This window comes from Lithobates pipiens, unplaced genomic scaffold, assembly GCF_037356315.1.
Source record: "Lithobates pipiens isolate NorthernLeopardFrog02 unplaced genomic scaffold, aLitPip1_a1.2 Scaffold_16, whole genome shotgun sequence".
Lineage (NCBI taxonomy): Eukaryota > Metazoa > Chordata > Amphibia > Anura > Ranidae > Lithobates > Lithobates pipiens.
Window position 1 is genome coordinate 48,689,942 of NW_027507748.1, and position 21,768 is coordinate 48,711,709.

The window sequence follows — 21,768 nt, forward strand, 5'->3', positions numbered from 1 at the left end:
GCCATTGTTCTATTTATTGTGAACCTCTAAAATTGAATTTTTGGAACAAATCGTGTCGACCATTTCCGGACCTGCCGCTGCAGTTTTACTGCAGCAGGTTGGCTCGGCTCGGCAAATCTTCTGACTGGCTCCTGATCGTAGCATCAGCAGGTCCTCTTTCTACACACACCGGGTCTCACAGAGCTGTGCAAGTGAACGAGCAACTGCATGCCATCTCAAGGATGTACAAGACACGCCTGGAGTACAAAGAAAGAGATTTATTAGGTGTTTATAGCACGCTGAAGGTAGGCAACTGGGTAAAGTTCTTTTACCCTGTTTAGCAATCTGAGTCTGAATTTGCCTGATCTGATTCTGGTGAAATTGGCACTTATGTTAATCTGCATTAATAGATTATGAAAGTTATCCCTAACCTGGTGTGTGTTTTTTTTTTCTACTGGCAATACTTCACCACTATTTGTGGTGTTACTTGTGCTTGCAGAAGGTGTGTCAGAGGAGCTGAGATTGTTCTTGGAGTCAAGGCGTGGAATAGAAACCCAAAATTACCAAGCGGCTTCTTCAGAGGTAGCGCTACACATGGGGGAACTCGTCCGATAACCTTTCTATTAACAAACCTCCAAGATAACTCCCCAGAGAGTGTCAAGATGGACCTTGCTGCTGCAACCCAGTGGTGTGAGGAGGAAAATGGCCAACAGGACTTAAGTGTTGTAATTGACATCCCTGTGGTGTCCTGGAAGATAACTCCCCAGAGAGTATCAAGATGGACCTTGCTGCTGCAACCCAGTGGTGTGAGGAGGAAAATGGCCAACGGGAGTTAAAGTGGAAGTAAACCCATCGACTTAAACAGTTAAAAAAAAAGGCATGCCAGGAATGCTAACTGCACATTGGCTGTGCTCTCAGCCAAACTATCAAACCATCCAATGGCTGGTGTCATAAGGAATCACATATGCAGCACCATAGCAGTTGAAGATTAAACAGAGGCAAAGATGGCAGCTTCCTTGGCTGAAAACGATAGGGGAGTTTACTTCCGCTTTAAGTGTTGTAATTGACTTCCCTGGGGTGGCCTGGACCAAGGAAAAGATCAGGCAAGCTGTGAAGGCACTAGTTCCAGATCAGAAGGTATGGGTGATAGACGTCAAGCCCAATCAAGAGAACTTCCACAATTATGCCCTAATAGAGTGGAGGAAACAGAGAAAAAAGAGAATGGTAATATTATGCCAATCTGGTGCCACATCCAGTATTGAGAGCAGAAAGAAAATATCCCCTAAAGTGGACTTTAAAGGCACATAGAAGTATAGTTGAAAGAGTATACAAAGTATTTATAATACAGAAAATATGTATTGATGATTAAACATGATCACTAAAATTGTACATATGTAGCTATAGAACGATGGAATGTTTAAACAATTTCTGATATTGTCACCATATTTGTAAACACATATGAAGTCCTCTTTGCATCCAACGCTTTTCATAGTACAATCTTTCTCCTTCTTCAGGGGTGTATGAAGAGGAAAATGTATCTATAACATAGTTAAAGAGCAATGAATTTCTAATAATGAAAAGTTATAATCAAGAAAATAATTTTTATAGAAAATTTAGCTCGTACACTTACATAGTACTTGATAGCAAGAAGAATGTCAACATTCCATCGTGTAACGTTTAAAAACAAGAGAAAAAATATAGCAGTAAGAGCTGTGTCTGTGGATTCACTATTACAGAGCATCTGGGAGATTGTTCTTGGAGTCAAGGAGTGGAATAGAAACCCAAAATTACCAAGCAGCTTCTTCAGAGGTAGCACAACACGTGGGGGAACTCGTCCGGGAACCTCTTTTCTATTAACAAACCTCCAAGATAACGCTCCAGAGTGTCAAGATGGACCTTGCTGCTGTAACCCAGAAGTGTGAGGAGGAAAATGGCCAACAGGACTTAAGTGTTGTAATTGACATCCCTGGGGTGTCCTGGACCAAGGAAAAGATCAGGAAAGCTGTGAAGACGCTAGTACCAGATCAGAACGTGTGGGTGATAGACGTCACGCCCAATCAAGAGAACTCCCACACTTATGGCTGTCAGGGCTGGCTTAGCCCTTCCTTCTCTGGGCTGGCTGCTCAGCTGTCGGCTAATTGCCAGCTCTCTTCTCTCTCCACAGTTACCAGCTGTTCCTGATCATGCTCATCTGACCTGCCTACTTAAAGCTGTCCAGCTCACTTCACCTCTGCCTTCGCCTTGGTCACATCACAAGAAACCATCTCCTGCGGTTCTGTTTAAAGACTGGCTTTGCTGACATCCCTTCTGGCTCCTTATCCTGCTTGCTGTTGCTCTACTTGGATCCCTGACTTCTGGCCTGGCTTATTACCCGATCTGGTTATTGAACTCTGGCCTGGCTGACTACTCTCTCCGGTTACTGGACTCTGGCTACGCTTTTTCTATTTACCTTTTTATTTAATAAACAAGTGTGATTTAATTGTACTTCTGTCTCGGTCTGATTCATGGTTTCTGACAATGGCCTAATAGAGTGGAGGAAAGGGTATCAGAAGCTGAGAACATTTTCGGGTAAACAGTCAGTGCCCTCTGAGGAAGATGAGTATGAAACCTGGATGGAGCAAGCCATGCAGGCCCTGGAAGAATGGGATGTGCCAGAAGCCCAAAAGAAACAGCTCATCAGTGAGAGCTTGATAGGAGCTGCTGCAAAAGCTATCAGAAATCTCAAGTTCAGTCGAACGCACTGCACAGCCTATGACTACCTCGCCATGTTGCGGAAGGAGTTCGGACTAACAGAGAAGGCTGCTGACTTGATTTGCCGATTTGAGCAGGCTCTCCTATGCCAGGGTGAGTGCCTGTGCGAGTATATCTAATTTGCATTAATAGATTAAGCAAGTTATCCCTGACCTGGGTGTGTTTTTTTTTTTTTCTACTGGCAATACCTCACAGCTAGGTGAAGGGTATTTTACATTTGTGGTGTTACTTGTGTTTGCAGAAAGTGTGTCAGAGGAGCTAAGATTGTTCTTGGCATCGAGGCATGGAATAGAAACCCCAAATTGCTAAGCGGCTCATTTGGGGGTAGCGCTACCTATGGTACAACAAATGGTGAGCACTTTACTCCAGCATGGAGAATCAAAGTCTTACACAGAACTAGATAGACAAGTGCGTAATTTAAAAATGTATTTTTTGATTGACGTTCATAGCCTTCAATGGCTTGTTCACACTTAAGCGCAGATCTGCAGTCTGTAGCACTAGAAAGCCAGAGTTTTCCCCAAGGGCCCTTAAGGCAGCCTTGTGGTGATTTGTGGCGCAGAAACGGGAAATGTTTCTGCATTTTCAACACGCCTCTTATTCCTTCTGCATTTTTATGCACCGCGGCCAAGCTGCACGGCTTAGAAATTAATAAAATGTGTTTGACATTTCAATAAAGTAAAAAAAAAAAAAAACAGCGCTCTGCACTTTACAAGGGAAGGCACCATTGGCCAGAATGGATACTTCCTGCACAGTAAAACACACAGGCAGCCAGGGGGGGCAGTAGATCAGGCAGTAGAGCTGCATTTTTACCTTATCTACCTACAAGCGGACATGGTGGCGCTCAGAAGAGTACACATTGGGGTTGATATACTAAAACTGGAGCAACCAGAACCTGGTGCAGCTGTACATGGTAGCCAATCCGCTTCCAACTTCTAGTTGTTCAATTAAGCTTTGGCAATAAAACCTGGAAGCTTATTGGTTTCTATGCAGAGCTACACCAGGTTTTGCACTCTCCAGATTTAGTAAATAGCCCCCATTGCCATGGCCAGGATGTATTACATCACACCACAGCAATTTTAATGTTATGTGAATACTTTGGATATTATGTTAAGGGGAAAGGTTGCGAGCACTGAACTTATTCTCTCTGGGGAAGAAACGATTGAGAAGGGGATATGATTTCAATATACAAATACCATACTGATGACCCCACAGGTTTAACTTTAAACTACGTAGAGAGTTCTTTACTGTAAGAGCAGCAAGCATGTGGAATTCCTTTCCACAGGCGGCGATATCAGCGAGGGGCATTGATCGTTTCTTGAAACTATTAGATAAGCACCTGAATGACCGCAACATACAGGGATATACAATGTAATACTGACATATAATCACACACATAGGTTGGACTTGATGGACTTGTGTCTTTTTTCAAGCTCACCTACTATGTGACTATGTAACTACGTAACTATGTAACTTTGACAGGCAGAATTCATATAAGTGAATGGGGCCACACTAGAATCATGAGCCAGACATTTGGCTTACAGTTGTAGCACTGTTCCTGTAACATAAATATAATGAGCTGTATATATAATATAAAATTGCCTTTCAGCACAACAGAAACAACAAAAAAAAAAAAAAAACAGACATCAGGAGGCCATAGTATAGTCTCCTGAATGCCTACAACGACCTTCAGAAAAGCGATCCACCACAGATTGCTTTTCGGGTGTTGTGAAAAAAGCCTAAAGGAGGCAAAGCACTGATCCTGTGCTAGAAAACTGCTATCAAGCCACTGAACACCGCAAAAAGGAGAGGTGGCATGATCGGCACTTGAGTGATGTTCGAGAGAGTATGTGTCTAATTTATAGCATTAAGAGCCATGGTCAGACCAGGGAGTCTCCAGTGCAGAGAGTCTGTCAACTGGACTACTGTAAATATCTGTTTAGATGCCAGTATGCTGATTTGCTGTTTGAGGGAACACTGTTCAGTAATCCGGTACATTTGTTCTTGGCATTGGGAGACCAGCGCTGGTAGTTTTTGGCACAGGAATCCTGACACAGAGAGCTAGTGTGAATACTGCAGCTGTCCTGAACTACACTAATTAATAAAGTATCACCTATGCAGGAACCTTCCTCTAACGGTCTAGCTAAAGTGCATTTAAAAATCAATTCTTGCTTAGTGGAGTGGGGAATGGAGGTTGGTGTGCAAATTTTATGTACAGTATCTCACAAAAGTGAGTACACCCCTCACATTTTTCTAAATATTTTATTCTATCTTTTCATGTGACAACACTGAAGAAATGACACTTTGCTACAATGTATAGTAGTGAGTGTACAGCTTATATAACAGTGTACATTTGCTGTCCCCTCAAAATAACTCAACACACAGCCATTAATGTCTAAACCACTGGCAACAAAAGTGAGTACACCCCTAAGTGAAAATGTCCAAACTGGGGCCAAAGTGTCAATATTTTGTGTGGCCACCATTATTTTCCAGCACTGCCTTAACCCTCTTGGGCATGGAGTTCACCAGAGCTTCACAGGTTGTCACTGGAGTCCTCTTCCACTCCTCCATGATGACATCACAGAGCTGGTGGATGTTAAAGACCTTGCGCTCCTCCACCTTCGGGGGATGACCAATAGGGTTTAGGTCTGGAGACATGCCTAACCAGTCCATCACCTTTACCCTCGGCTTCTTTAGCAAGCCAATGGTCGTCTTGGAGGTGTGTTTGGGGTTGATATCATGTTGGAATACTGCCCTGCGGCCCCGTCTTCGAAGAGAAGGGATCATTCTCTGCTTCAGTATATCACAGTACATGTTGGCATTCATGGTTCCCTCAATGAACTGTAGCTCCCCAGTGCCGGCAGCACTCATGCAGCACCAGACCATGACACTCCCACCACCATGCTTGACTGTAGGCAAGACACACTTGTCTTTGTCCTCCTCACCTGGTTGCCGCCACACACCTTTGACACCATCTGAACCAAATAAGTTTATCTTGGTATTATCAGACCACAGGACATGGTTCCAGTAATCCATGTCCTCAGTCTGCTTTTCTTCAGCATACTGTCTGCGGTCATTCTTGTGCATCATCTTTAGAAGAGGCTTCCTGCTGGGACAACAGCCATGCAGACCAATTTGATGCAGTGTGCGGCGTATGGTCTGAGCACTGACAGGCTGACCCCCCACCCCTTCAACCTCTGCAGCAATGCTGGCAGCACTCATACATCTATTTCCCAAAGACAACCTCTGGATAGGACGCTGAGCACGTGCACTCAATGTCTTTGGTTGACCATGGCGAGGCCTGTGCTGAGTTGAACCTGTCCTGTAAAACCGCTGTATGGTCCTGGCCATCGTGCTGCAGCTCAGTTTCAGGGTCTTGGCAATCTTCTTATAGCCTAGGCCATCTTTATGTACAGCAAAAATTATTTTCTTCAGATGCTCAGAGAATTCTTTGGCATGAGGTGACTTGTTGAACTTCCAGTGACCAGTATGAGAGAGTGAGAGCGATAACACCAAATTTAACACACCTGCTCACCATTCACACCTGAGACCTTGTAACACTAACAAGTCACATGACATCAGGGAGGGAAAATTGCTAATTGCTAACTCACTCGCCAGCCGTTTAGACATTAATGGCTGTGTGTTGAGTTATTTTATGGGGACAGCAAATTTACACTGTTATACAAGCTGTACACTCACTACTTTACATTGTAGCAAAGTGTCATTTTTTCAGTGTTGTCACATGAAAAGATAGAATAAAATATTTACAAAAATGTGTGAGAAATGCGATCTTTCATTCTATGAGTAGTGTAGGACCCACTAAAAATGGGTTACTTTGACACAGTAGTGGGCTTAAGCACTGTATGGTCATATGGTTTGACCGAATCCCCATATTTGCTTATTTGCTTATTATGATGTTTTAAATAGCCTTGTAGGATTTTAAACTACATTTTTGGATGTGTGGGCTATAATATTTTGTTCTGTTTGTATGGTCACATAGCAGCACTATCTTTAATGTAATGCAAAATTAGGGTGTGCCCCCCAAGTCTGTTTTTATGCAGGGTCTTTTGGACGCATTACAAAGGTAAACGCATGTGTTGGGGATACCTACGCGTGAAAACGATTGCGATACGCATGTTACATAACGCCATGCACGACGGAGTGAGAGCAATAATTCTAGCACCAGACCTCCCCGGTAACACTAAACTGATGACCTATAGGGGGCTTTAGAAGTGTCACCTATAGAAAATATAGGGCACTGAAGCTTGTCGCCATTTCACAGGACCACACAAATTTAAAGTGGTTGTAAACCCTTACAGACCACTTTTTGCTACAGGTAAGCCTATAATAAGGCTTACCTGTAGCTACCCAGGATATCTCCTAAACCTACACGGAGATATCCCCTGTATTTGCATGTGCCGACGTCATCGTCACTTGCACACTGAAGCAAACTGAAGCAATGGCACGCAGTGAATGTACCGCATGCACAGGAGTGATGTCATCGCAGCTCCGGCCAATCACAGCGCCAGAGCCTCGATACCTAGAAGTAACCCCCCCCCCCCCCCCCCCGGGAGTGATGTTGCCAGTTGGTGCTGTGTATGGCAACACAGCGAGGGCTTCGATCTCAGGTGAGTATTACATAATGAGCTAGTATGCCATGCTCATTATGCCTAATGAGCTAGTATGCCATGCTCTTGCAGGTGTTAGTTTTTTTTTTTTCAAAGTAGGTTTACAACCACTTTAAGGATTGACATATTGGTTATCTATTTACTCGGTGCAACCTCATCTTTTATATTTTACCAAAATTGTAAGTAGTTTATTGCATTTATTTGCCCTAAAATCCACTTTACTGTGCTTTTTTTACTGAAATTTTGGGTTTCCTAGACCTTTGTGGTAATATCGTGTGACATAAACATTTTTAACTACCACTATTTTATTCTGTAGGGTGTTTGCTTTGAGAAAAATATATAATGTTTGTGGGTTTTATGTAATCCTCAGGCCTTTAATTTATTTTTTTTAAACGTGTTCAAAACACGCAATGTGTGTTTTTTTTTTTTTTTTTGTGTATGGGGAATGTTTTATAATGATGTGAAAATTGAATGGAAAATTTTGAATGTATGTTTTATAATATAAATAAAGAGAAATTTGAAACAAACAAAACACGCAAAAAAAGCTTGAGTCAGCCCTTGGCTTCTTATGTATCATTGAATAGTTCAACAGTGCGATCTCCCTGCCAGAATTCCTTACTGTCTTCTTGCCCACCTGGTAGGTTTAGGTGTTCCCTTCCACATTTCTGTGTTCCTCCTCCTCCTCCTTTTTTTTTTCCCTCACGATATAAAATCACAAAAAATCATTACAAAAAGGAGTCCTTTATAATAGCCGCAGCAAGTGTGCAGACCGGGGAACTCGGTGATGAGATCTCACTAATAGAGTCCCAGGAGACTGTCATGGGATTTAACTCTCCAGGACCTACTAACAAGAAAAATATTGAATCATTCATCCTAGCAGTCACGTATTTTTCTAGAAATCTTCTAAAGAGAGGTTCTAGATTCCTTGTAAATAACTGTATTTTTTTTCTTACAGATAAAAAAGAAGCAGCAAGAGGTGGTTGGTTTTTTGGAGGCAAACAGGATTGACTTTGAACAAAGAGATATCGCATGTAATGACGACAACAGAAAGTGGATGAGAGACAATGTGCCTGGTGAAAAAAAGCCAGAAAATGGAATCCCTCTCCCTCCCCAGATCTTCAATGAGGAGCAGTACTGTGGGGTAGGTGTCTGTGGGGCAGCTCACATATAAAGTGTTCTTCTCACCTCTTGTCAGATCAATGGTTTGCAGACTTTTCCCAAGTAGATGCTATGCTGGGGCAACTTTACTGGTAGTCTTTGTGACTCCCTGGAGAAAAAGTGAGTCCTGTAGCAGGTTAAAGAGGAAGTAAACCCTTCCAAACAACTTGGACCTATAGGTAAGCCTAGATTAAGGCTTACCTGTAGGTCCAAGCAATATCTCCTAAACCTATATGGTTTAGGAGATATTTGCCCGAAAATGGGCACCGCTGTCTACGGCGCATGCGCCGTAGACAGCGGCGCGCAGGCGCACTAAATGCGGCAAATCCAAGAATGGATTTGCCTAATTTGTCGACTCCCGTGCGCATGCGCGGGAGTGACGTCATCGCGGCTTCGCCGTATGGCAGCGGCGGAGCTGCGAGACGCGACTCCCGTGCGCATGCACGGGAGTGACGTCATCGCGGCTGCGCCGCTGTGATTCGTCGGAGCTGCGAGACGCCACCAGCAACATGGATGCGGCGGACTACAGGGGACAGCGGCGACTTCGCTGGCTCCTGTGTCAGGTAAGTGACACATAATGAGCTACTATGCGATGCATAGTAGTCCATTATGCTTTACCTTTGCAGGGAAAAAAAGAGGAAGTAAACCCATCAGGGTTTACTTCCTCTTTAAGTACTTGTGTGAAAGATCATGGTTTGAGAAACGTAGAAATATCTCACTAGCCAGGTGTCAGCCCTGCATTGCTGTGGGTACGTTTGGTATCAGAGCTTCGTTTTTACTTACTAAAACTAGAACTTAACCCCCCCTTTTTTTAGTCTTTGTACACACGGTCGGACATTCCGACGGAAAATGTCCGATTGTACCGTGTTGTTGGATAACCCGACCGTGTGTGGGCTTCATCTGACTTTTTCTGTCTGAATGTCTGACCAATAAAGTTTGAGAGCTGGATATAAAATTTTCCGACAACATGATCCGATCGGACAAAGTGCCATGCATGCTCAGATCAAATTACGAGACCAAAGCTATTAGCTACTAGCCGCAACGTAGTCCCGATTTTCTGACAACTTTGTCCGACCGTGTGTATGCAACACCAGTTTCGGACAAAATCCATCGGAAAAAATCAGACGGATTTTGTTGTCGGAATGTCCGACTGTGTGTACAAGGGCTTACACTTGTAGCACCCTCCTAGAATAGATCGCTGGAGAGGTTCAAGTAAATTTAGTCTGTTTGGCTCCTCTGTAAACATTGAAGCGGTGTGTTATTATTTTGGTCTGTTTTGGATCTCACAGGCTGCACACTCAACTACTTCTCACTACCTTCTAGTATATTCTAAAATGTAGTGGGTTAGAAGAGGCAGACCCTGGGCCTGATTATTTATGCAGCCTCAGTCAATCCCTGGGAGGGGGGAGTGCCCAGGCATGTACTGGCCATCGGGACTACTGGGAGTTTCCCGGTGGGCCGATGGCTCAGTGGGCCACTCTGATGTAAGGGGGCTGCTGATGGGACACTCTGATGTAAGGGGGCTGGTAATGGGACACTCTGATGTAAGGGGGCTGGTAATGGGACACTCTGATGTAAGGGGGCTGCTGATGGGACACGCTGATGTAAGGGGGCTGCTGATGGGACACTCTGATGTAAGGGGGCTGGTGGCGGGACACTCTGATGTAAGGGGGGTGGTGATGGGACACTCTGATGTAAGGGGGCTGCTGATGGGACACTCTGATGTAAGGGGACTGTTCATGGGACACTCTGATGTAAGGGGGCTGCTGATGGGACACTCTGATGTAAGGGGGCTGGTGGTGGGACACTCTGATGTAAGGGGGCTGGTGGTGGGACACTCTGATGAAAGGGGGCTGGTGGTGGGACACTCTGATGTAAGGGGGCTGGTGGTGGGACACTCTGATGTAAGGGGGCTGGTGGTGGGACACTCTGATGTAAGGGGGTGCTGATGGGACACTCTGATGTAAGGGGGTGCTGATGGGACACTCTGATGTAAGGGGGCTGGTGGTGGGACACTCTGATGTAAGGGGGCTGGTGGTGGGACACTCTGATGTAAGGGGGCTGGTGGTGGGACACTCTGATGTAAGGGGGTGCTGATGGGACACTCTGATGTAAGGGGGTGCTGATGGGACACTCTGATGTAAGGGGGCTGGTGGTGGGACACTCTGATGTAAGGGGGCTGGTGGTGGGACACTCTGATGTAAGGGGGTGCTGATGGGACACTCTGATGTAAGGGGGCTGGTGATGGGACACTCTGATGTAAGGGGGCTGGTGATGGGACACTTTGATGTAAGGGGGCTGCTGATGGGACACTCTGATGTAAGGGGGCTGCTGATGGGACACTCTGATGTAAGGGGGCTGCTGATGGGACACTCTGATGTAAGGGGGCTGCTGATGGGACACTCTGATGTAAGGGGGCTGCTGATGGGACACTCTGATGTAAGGGGTTGCTGATGGGACACTCTGATGTAAGGGGGCTGGTAATGGGACACTCTGGTGTAAGGGGTGCTGATGGGACACTCAAAATGTAAGTGGGCCGGTCTGGATGAAGTCCAGAGCCAAATTTCTGTCCCAGTCCAGCCCTGGGAGTGCCCAGTAAGTGGCTGAGAAGTAGAGCTGCATGATTTTGGCTAAAATCAGAATCACAATTTTTTTGCTTAGAATAAAGATCATGATTCACACGGCGTAACATCATCTTTCACATTATACAAAAAAATTGGGCTAACTTTACTGTTTTTTTTATTTTTTATTAATTGAAGTGTATTTTTTCACAAAATTGCACGTGAAAGACTGCTGCACAAATACAGTGTGACATAAAATATTACAATCGGCATTTTATTCCCTAGGCGGTCTCTGCTAATATATATATATATATATATATATATATATATATATATATATATATATATATATATATATAATATAATATAATGTTTGGGGGTTCCAAGTAATTTTATAGCAAAAAACACTGATTTCAACTTTGTAAGACACAAGTGTCAGAAAAAGATTTAGTCTTTAAATGGTTTAACTGACCTAATTTACAGACCGAAGTTCATTCTCCCTTTGATCTAAGACCCCTTTCACACTGAAGCGCTTTTCAGGCATTTTAGCGCTAAAAATAGCACCTGTAAAGCTCATGCCTCCGCAGTGTGAAAGCCTGAGTGCTGTCACACTGGAGTGGTGTGCTTGTGTGAGGGGAAAAAAAGTCCTGAAAACAGCATCTTTGGGGGTGCTGTTGGAGCGCTGTATAAAGCACTCCTACAGCACCCCTGCCCATTGAAATTAATGAGTGGCGCTTCAGAAGCATCTGAGAAGCGCTGCAACACGGGTGCTCTTAACCCTCGTTCGGCTGTTAACGGGGGTTTAACTACTAGCGCCCGAAAAGTGATGTTAAAATGACGGTAAAGCACCCTTGAAACTAGCGGCGCTTTACTGCAAATAGACCTGCCGCCCCAGTGAGAAAGGGGTCTAAGAACGAAAAGTTACAATGTTTATAATTATCTACCAGTGTGGACAATGTTGTGAAAAACTTGTCAGGCTGCCCATTTTTTTTCTTTTGACAGCTGAGTAAGCAGTGAACTCTACACTTGTTACATGAACAAATCGTGAAATTCTGCATAGAGATCGTGAGGGGTGTTGAATCGAGATCACAATTTTTTAACGATTAATCATGCAGCTCTACAGAGAAGATGATAAATAATCTGAGGCCCGGAGCAGCAGTGTTCTTGTCCTGAAAGACAAGATGCTAGACTGAAGGGCTGCTGCCCTTCTTGCTGGTTAGCTGAAGCCTGCAGAAAGCTCACCAAGGTCCCCACTCAGTGGGAGCTGGGGTGACCTGTTGCAGAGAATTCACTGAGGTCCCAGCTCAGTGGGAGTTGGGGGGCCTAACATAGTGAATTAATCAAGGGTCCCAGCTCAAGAGGAGCTGAGGGGCCTATTGTTCATGGAAGCAATTTTTGAGAAAAGCCAAGGGGGTGCACTGAGGATCCGGCCTGGAGATTCACAGCACAGTGTCTAGCCAATATTGGACAGGAAGTATCCAAGTATTTGGAGACACAGGAAGTAGAGGACTGGAAGTGGGATCCTAGTGACTGTTTAACCCCTTTTGTGACTGTACTAGTGCTGCTAAAGTGGGAGTTGCCCTGTTGGGAGTCCCCGAAGTTCTTGTGTCTCTTGTCTTTGCCAAGAGGAGGATGCTCCTGAAGAGAGTAAACAGAACAGAGAGAGTCCTCCAAATAATTTGTGCACTAACTTCTGGAATATCCCAAAGCTTCCCTGCACCCCATCCAAATTTAACCAGTACTAAAGCCTAAAAAGACATTCACTGCCTGGTTATTGTGAAAGAGACTGTTCAAGTGTCGCGTACCTGGCTGACTGGGGACCCAGATGAGAGGACCTCAAATAAATCAGCGGGACTATTCAGGGGTTTGCGCTACAGACTCTACATAGCTCTGCATATTTCATGGGGCTGTACATGTGACCAGCTATGATATAATATATTTCAGGACTTGAAATTTGGGAGCTGACATAAGCACACTGAAAACGGTGATGCCAGAGGCATTTTTGGAAACCTTTAAATTGGTTTACATCCACGTTAAGTGCATATGTGTCGGAACCATGGGCATTAAAGTATTTATATATTCTCAAAGCAGAACTAGATTCACTGATTAAACTGTTTCCCAAAACACTTGCATTCAGAGCATGCCTTAAATGATAATTGTTACAGTTACTAGAGCACTTATGTTAGTTCTCAACCCAACTATCAAGCCATCAAAGCTGATCACATGTGCAGAACCATGCCAATTGTAGAAGCAAAGAAGGCAGTTTTTTTTTCAATCAGAATTTTTTTTATTGTACATGAAAATATAGATTACATACATTCAAGACTGCATAAGCAATTATTAGCTATCCAGAGCTATGTTTTACTCTACATAAAGGATGAACTTGTTTGCAGGGAGTCTACACTTTCTAAACAGTGGTAAGTACAATAAGAGACTAAACCTCCCATAAATAGAACACATAACATTTAAATAAAAAATAGAAAAAAAGGTTTTTACTTCAAGTGAAAACTCTTTCAGTGCACCTATCCGTCCCTAAAAGGTGTACATTCCTAGTCTGCCCATTGTCTTCTCCACATAACTGTGGACTGTAACTTAAACAAAGTAACACGAGTTCCATACCACCTTATAGGATCCATGGCCCACAGTGTAGGCAGAGAAAATGTCTGCAATCAGAAAGCGCCCGAGTATTATCCATTTTCATTGCTTCATCTTTGGTCCTAGCCAAATACAGGATAGTGTCTCTGTCTTTAAAGTTCAGTAACTTAAACAAGAATGGTCTTGGTGGTTCGTCTGGGCGGGGTGGTCTTGCTGGGACCCTGTGGGCCCTCTCCACAGAAAATATCTGTGAGAGCGGTTCCCTCCCAAATGCTTCTGTCAGCCAGTGCTAAAATGCCACAGGGTTCTTCCCCTCAGCCCGCTCTGGAATTCCCACAGCCCGAATATTGTTCCTTCTTAGTCTATTTTCCATGTCTTCTAGTTTGGCGGCATGAGCAGAGGTTAGGGATTGCACGTGCACCACTTCACGCTGTAATGGCTCCATATCAGGGGCGTAACTAGAAATCACAGGGCCCCATAGCAAAATGTTGTATGGGGCCCCCCTGCAAACAGCCCCCCCCCAGTAAATTCATTCATCAGTGACCGTGACCAGTAAAATCATTCATCAGTGACCGTGACCAGTAAAATCATTCGACCGTGACCAGTAAAATCATTCATCAGTGACCAGTAAAATCATTCATCAGTGACCGTAACCAGTAAAATCATTCGACCGTGACCAGTAAAATCATTCATCAGTGACCAGTAAAATCATTCATCTGTGACCAGTAAAATAATTCATCAGTGACCGTAACCAGTAAAATCATTCGACCGTGACCAGTGCAGGACATTAATACAATTACAGTGACCAGTGCAGGACATTAATACAATTACAGTGACCAGTGCAGGACATTAATACAATTACAGTGACCAGTGCAGGACATTCACCCCCCTCCCCCCCGCCATGCTGCATATTATAAAAATCTGTTAAACTCACAGACAGTTCAAAATGTTTAGACTGCAGTCTGGCCCCATCATTGCATCAGCTTACTTTAGCTTGTACAGTACCTCTGTCTGATTGCAATGAATGGTCTGCAAATTTTGCAAGTGAGGGTGAGTCTGGTTCCTCCTCGGCGGTGCTGCCTGGTTCCTGTGTATGCAGGCTGCAGTAGCTCTGCATTGACGCTCCGCCCATCGAGCCTCCGGCCGAGTGACGTCACGACGCTGGGAGGGGGCTGACGCCGGTGTTCTGGGCAGGACAGAAGCTTGCCAATGCATTGCCGAGCCCCGGACCGCTCGGCAGCGGCCCCCATTCGGCAGCAGTTCCACTAGGCTTCGGGCCCCATAGCGACTGCGGGCCCCATAGCGACCGCGTGGGTTGCTATGGCGGTAGTTCCGCCACTGCTCCATATCATCTTTAATCGTGCTCACACGTCCTTCTAAGGCCTCCATGTGGTCTTTCACTTCTGCATGTCTTGCCTGACCAAAGTTATTTCAAATTTCACCCCCTTAATTTTAGATATCAGGGAGTGTAAGGTGTGATTGCATGAGGTTACTGCTGCAAGAATTTCCCCTAGTGTGGGTTCAGGGTCATCCAAACCCTCTATGTCAGGCTCCTGATTAGTAGCCAAAATGGCTGAGGTACTCACAATGTCTCACATGGCAGATTCCTCAGGATTCTTTGCTCAGCCCGGGTCTGGGTCCTCCGCATCAGGGATAGCCAACCCCCTGTGGAGAGCTTGGTATGTGGTGTGGCAGAAGCAGAAATAGCAGGATGTTCTTTCTAGTTCACTTTAGAAAACAGATGCTATGCAGCTTCCTTTGCCAAGCGGGACAGCCGGGTGCCATCTTGGCCAGCTTGGTTCGGCGCTGCTGTCTGGTCTTTACCCTTCCTGGACATATCATTGACGGGGAGAGACAGGTACTGGAGGATAGCCACTCATTTGCTTTACCCTCAGGGGTGTGTGTGTAGAAGGTATGGTGTCTGGTATGCAGGCAGTCAGGATTAGTGTCAGAAGTTACGGTGGAGAGGTCACACGTCCTACTCCATGCGCCACAAGCCATGCTCCCCAAGGCAGTTTACTTGGCTTCAAATGATAGGAGGATTAAGTTCTGCATTTAACAAACCATAAAGGGGCTTTGAAACAAGCCATCGACGAGTTCTCTAGCTGCTTGTAACATGAAGTAAATAATTCTCAAAGATCCTCAAAGATCACAACAAAGACTCATCGGATTCAGTTGATGTTTTACCACTGAGAAATATCCGCTGCATATTAACATTAGAAGGCTACAACACTGTCAAGGTATGTTCTCCATAGAAAATAAAAGATACTTGAGTACCTCTCTTGTGACTTTTGAAGATTAATTTTTCCATGATTCTTATAGCTATAGAGGGCAATGAGGCCTTAAAGCCCATTTTCCAATTGTTTTATTTGTGATTATACAGATAAAAATAGACAGTGATACATCCCTATGGGTGGGCAGATGAAAGAAAACTTGCTTTCGGCTATATCTGTCCCCCTTTGGGTCTTTTCAGGTCTGCCAGACCAAGCAGAAAGAGTTTATGTACAGGTGCCTTTTTAATGATCAAACCAGAGGTGAGCTGATATAGACAAACACAAGTTCGCTTACCTGGATCAATTTTTGTCCATGGAGTAAAACCTGAACAGACACAGAAGTCACAAAAGTGACATCCAATCCATTCTGCTCCAATATAGCAGAGGATCTGTTCACAGGTAGGCTGTGGATTAGAACGTGTACTGCTCCTCTTAAAGTGCTTTTTTTGTTTGGTGTCTGGATACAGGTTCACTTTAAAGAGGAAGTAAAGGGAAAAAAATAAAACACTCCCTGCACGGCAAAGGCATAATGAGCTAGTATGCATAGCATATTAGCTCATTATGAATAACTTACCTGAGAACGAAGCCCTCGAATCGGTCCTCCGTCTTCTTCTTCGCCGATGCCATGGATCCCGGAGCGACTTACGGGTCTCGCGGCTCCAGCGAATTACAGCACACAGGAGCCGACACTCGCGGCATATCCCCGCGATCTGCGGCCTGCCCAGTGCGCTGGCGCGCCGTAGACAGCGGTGGCTGTCTTCGGGTAAATATCTCCTAAACCGCATAGGTTTAGGAGATATTTCTTGGACCTACAGGTAAGCTTTAATCTAGGCTTACCTGTAGGTCAAAGTGGTTTGTAAGGGTTTACAACCACTTTAAAGTGTATTTATAGCCAACTCTTTTTTGATTTTGGATCTAATTGGGAAGGGTAAGAAAGCCTTTCATGTTTTTACTGTTGTGTTCCTGCTGGGGAGGCTCACCCTCTTGATTTGTCCTGGTGACCAATGACCATCAACGAGAAGTGATGGTAATTAAATCCAAGGTAAATCCTAAACTAAATATTTGTCACCAGAACAGAAAACAAGGGGACATCTGTTGTGGTGACCACTGTCTAAGAGGAATAGATTTCCTATCATTTCTGTTGTGTCTTTGAGACAGGAAAATAAATCTCCCTTATGGGTTACAAACTGCAAAAAAAAGGAAGAAAAAAAAAAGAAGTGAAAGAGCTGCATTTTCTCAAGCTATGCAGCATACAGCTTCCTTTTGCCATGAGGGAGCCTGGAGAGTGCACATTGATGTCCTGTGTGCACCACTATTGCTGCATCACAGCGGCCTGAGTAGTATCGGGAGTCCAGGTGTGCTGACAACCAGAGTCACTTGGGTTCAGAGCAGAGAGTAGACTAATTGCTGTGTGTGACCTGATGGTGATCTGCAATATCGCTGGGACCGGTCAGCTGCTGCTGTGGGGCTTTACTATCTGCTGCTAGAGAGACTGAGACGATTTGGACCTGACCATACAGCCAACTAGTAGTCTAACTGCTGGCTCCAGGTTTGACTGGGACTATTGTCATGTGCACCAATTGAACAACTGGACCCCTACGCTATCTGGCTGAAGCCTTAAGATTAAAGAATGTTCCTTAACAGCTGTTACACAGAGAACTTCACCTATTGAATATGCTAAAAGGTACCTCTCAGGGGACATGGCATCATATACTAGCCATTCTCCTTGTGTGCACTCTAGACTAGTTATAGTATTATTATTCACATTGCAGTTAATGCTTATATGCACCGTTTATTGCTGACTTTGCTGATTCATGATTTAATCCCAGTCTAGTGGTACAGAGCTCTATTCTAAATTACCTTGGCTTAGTGATTATACTGTCTAGCATACTGTGTCTGAATCTACTGTGTGTTCATTTATGCTCAAACTACCATTTATGCTAACCCCTACCAAAACATTGAGTTAATTTACCATTAAATGGTCTTGTGTCTATTCCCTGGTGCTAATTCACTACTTAAAAGGTATCTATACTCATGTTCTTATAAGTGCTTGCAGTAACTTTTATTCAACCAGGTGTGTTGGGGCACTGAGGGTGTTCTTGGAGTTGAGCGCAGAACAGGGAGCCCAAATGACCAAGCTGTGCCTGCCATTGCAGCTCTGCATACAAAAGGATATCTTTGCTTTTTCAAATAAATATTTAAAGAAGAATTCCAGGGATGGTATATTTTTAAATAGTTATATTGGTCTAACTTGGACCAATGCAAAGCGTTCTCTGAATGGCGCCTGTGCTAAGATGCCAACCTCCTGTGTTCACAATTCATCAGGCTAACCGCTCAGCTTGGGACGCAGAAGCGGTGTGTAGATCACTGGAGCAGTGGTGCCTACTTCAGTGGATTACCAGCTTTCAGGGGCATCAACCAGGTATGGTATCTACAGTACATAGTTACATTGGTCAATGCTATGCCAGTGTAACTATGTAAACATATACCATGCCCCAAAATCCATTGTTAATTTCTATTATAACATGTTCTATTGCATGCACTGTACCTCATGGAGACCAATATGGCTCAGGCAGATTCTTTTGCCCCTCCAGTCCAAGTGTCCCAGGTAGTGGTGACATGAGACATGATTGCCTATTGGTTAGTAGTAGCAGCATAGTTGTAGACAGAGCAGAGTCATCAACAGGCAGGAAGTAGCACTGCCAGGCAGCAGACAGGTGCAGGACCAAGCCAAAGTCATCAACAGATGGCAGTAGCAGGCAGGAGACAGGTGGTGCAGGGTCAAGAACATTCCAAGGTTGTCAACTATTAATAGGAAGCAAGGTACAGAGTCGACAGGCAGATGAAACCAAGAACATGCCAAAGCCAATAACCAAAGGGCATAAAGCCAAGCAGAGTACCAGATGGGTAACAGTTGAGCTTCAGTCAGCAATCAAAAATATTCTGTTGTTGTCCATTTAATCTAGTAGGAATACTGTGAAATACTTATTCCTTCACTTGTACATGCCTCCTCCACGCAATATAATATGACCAGCCCCACAAAGCCGCTCCTTGTCACTGGTTGTCTAGAGATGGCCTCTCTAACATCATCATGTACAGTACATGATGTGAGGATGTTGAGTGCCCATCTACATCCTGGGGGTGGAGGACAGTGCTGGCTGATGGGAGCAACTAGGAATAAGGCAATTATTTTTATTCCTTACCTACGACAACTGTTACCCTGAGGGCCATTACATCATACTTGCCACCTTACAGTGCTCTGTGGCATGCAGAGAATGAGCTGGCCTGTATACTGCATGGAACATGTGCCATGCAGTGCACATGGAAAAAGAACTGCAAGCAGCATCTTGCATGCCTCTTTTGCCCAAAAAATATTTCAACTTGTAGTTTTTAAAAGTAGGACTCCAAGGTTGAGCTTCAATGCTGTTCACCCAAATGCTGATTTAAAAGGGATTTTCCCTAAAGTTTTGTGGCACAGTGGTGTAGTGGGTAGCACTCTCACCTAGCAGTAAAAGGGGTTGCTGGTTCAAATCCCAACCATAACACTACCTGCCTGGAGTTTGCATGTTCTCCCTGTGCATGTGTGGGTTTACTCCAGTTTCCTCCTACACTCCAAAGACGTGCTGGTAGGTTAATTGGATTCTGTCCAAAATTGGCCCTAGTATATGAATGAGGACCTTGGATTGTGGGCTCCTTGAGGTTAGGGACCAATGTGAGTGTACAAGGATAGGGACAATTGTAGACACCTTCAACTTTACTAACTACCGTATATACTCGAGTATAGGCCGACCCGAATATAAGCCGAGGCCCCCAATTTACCCCCAAAAAAACTGGCAAACTTATTGACTCGTGTATAAGCCGAGGGTGAGACATGCCTGTCCATCCCTGTGTGTGTGTCCGTCCATCCCTGTGTGTCCGTTCATCCCTGTGTGTCCGTCCATCCCTGTGTGTCCGTCCATCCATCCCTGTGTGTGTGTGTGTCCATCCATCCATCCATCCCTGTGTGTGTGTGTCTCCATCCATCCATCCATCCATCCCTGTGTGTGTGTGTGTCTCCATCCATCCATCCATCCATCCCTGTGTGTGTGTGTGTCTCCATCCATCCATCCATCCCTGTGTGTGTCTCCATCCATCCATCCATCCCTGTGTGTGTCTCCATCCGTGTGTGTGTGTGTGTGTGTGTGTGTGTGTGTGTGTGTGTGTGTGTGTGTGTGTGTCCAGCCTACCTTTGTCCCGAGCCTCCGTCCCGTGCCTTGCCTCCTTGCCTCCGTCCCGTGCCGTGACTTGCCTCCTTGCATCCGTCCCGTGTCGTGCCTTGCCTTGCCTTGCCTTGCCGCCGCCGTCCCGTCCCGTCCCGTGCCGTGCCTTCCCTTGCCTCCGTCCCGTGCCCTCTTCGTCGGCGGCCATTGTAAAGTTCAAAAGCTGCGCCGCCGCCTTCGCCTGTGATAGGCGGAACACTGAATTTCCCAGCAGCCTGTGTTCCGCCTATCACAGACGTCGTATCATCCTCGTCCGTAGTACGAGGATGATACGATGTCCGTGATAGGCGGAACACAGGCTGCTGGGAAATTCAGTGTTCCGCCTATCACAGGCGAAGGCGGAGCCGGAGGCGCGGCTTTTGAATAGAATGGCCGCTGTCTGTCTGCTCGACACGCTGATCGAGCGGGCAGACAGCGATGACTCGAGTATAAGCCGAGGGGGGCACTTTCAGCCTCAAAAAAGAGGCTGAAAATCTCGGCTTATACTCGAGTATATACGGTATGTAAAGCTTGACAGACCTGCCTGTAACTAGGGGGTCCTGGCTATATGGTAAGTATACAAAGTATACTGATCTCTTTTGGTGGTGGTCGGCTTTTGTCATGAAGGAAGTGTGATGTGACTCACTCCGTGATCTGTGCCGAGAAGAACCCTCATCATTATCTTTCATTGGGGACTGTGTTAATTTATTTTCACATGGGACTATTCAATTAATTTATATGTAGCACCCTAGAGACTAGAGTTTAGGCAGGGTTGCTCCCCAAATTTACCTGCCAGGAATAGTTATCTTGGCTAATTGTTAGAGATCATTTGGTTTCTCCCTAAGGCCGCGTACACACGGGCGGATTGTCTGCCCAACTTAGTCCGCTGAACCGTGTTTCAGCGGACAATCCGCTAGTGTGTGGGCTTCAGCGGACTTTTTCAGCGGACAGTCTGACGGACTTTGTCTTTCGGAATTTCCGTAATTTTGTCCGCTGAAACTTGGTTTTGTCCATCCAAACTTGGTTTCAGCGGACAGTCCGCTCGTGTGTAGGCAAGTTGGACGGACTAAGTATGGCGCATGCTCAGAAAGGATTTACATGGCCGAAGGTTGCATTGCAGTGTATTGGACGTCGTTTTTCTAGTCCCGTCGTACGTGCTGTACACGTCATCGCGCAAGTTTTCAGCGGACTGTCTGTTCATCGTGTGTGGTCAAGTCCGTTCATTCAAAATTTGAACGGACTGTCTGTCGGATTGTCTGACGAACTTAGTTGGGCAGACAATCCGCTCGTGTGTACGCGGCCTAAGTCTGGCCTTGTTGCACTTTTCTCTTCTACAGCTAGGTTGCCGGGTACCTGGTGGTGTTAGATAAGAGAAGGGCATGCGAGGTTAGATTATGGGTATGTGAGGTGTCTCAGCCAATGGACAGGGGTTTTATTGGATCCCTTGGCCTGCTGGGAGAACCTATATATTCTGGTGGAGTCAAGTGATTTGTGTTCTGTGCCACCTGGACGGCTGTCTGGGTGGATGTGTGTTGTATTGCCCGGGCTGCTAGGCTGGAGTTTGGGCCTATCCTGGGCACATCTGGCT

The 21,768-nt window shown here is 45.3% G+C and overlaps 1 protein-coding gene across 2 annotated transcripts in view; it reads left to right on the plus strand.

Moving 5' to 3' along the window:
* Window positions 1-21,768, plus strand: part of SH3BGR (SH3 domain binding glutamate rich protein) — a 123,249-nt gene that overhangs the window by 31,655 nt on the left and 69,826 nt on the right. For both annotated transcript variants that reach the window (XM_077479864.1, XM_077479863.1), the window contains exon 2: window positions 8,311-8,496. In XM_077479864.1, the coding sequence (XP_077335990.1) occupies window positions 8,311-8,496 (186 nt within the window). The remainder of the gene's footprint in view (window positions 1-8,310; window positions 8,497-21,768) is intronic.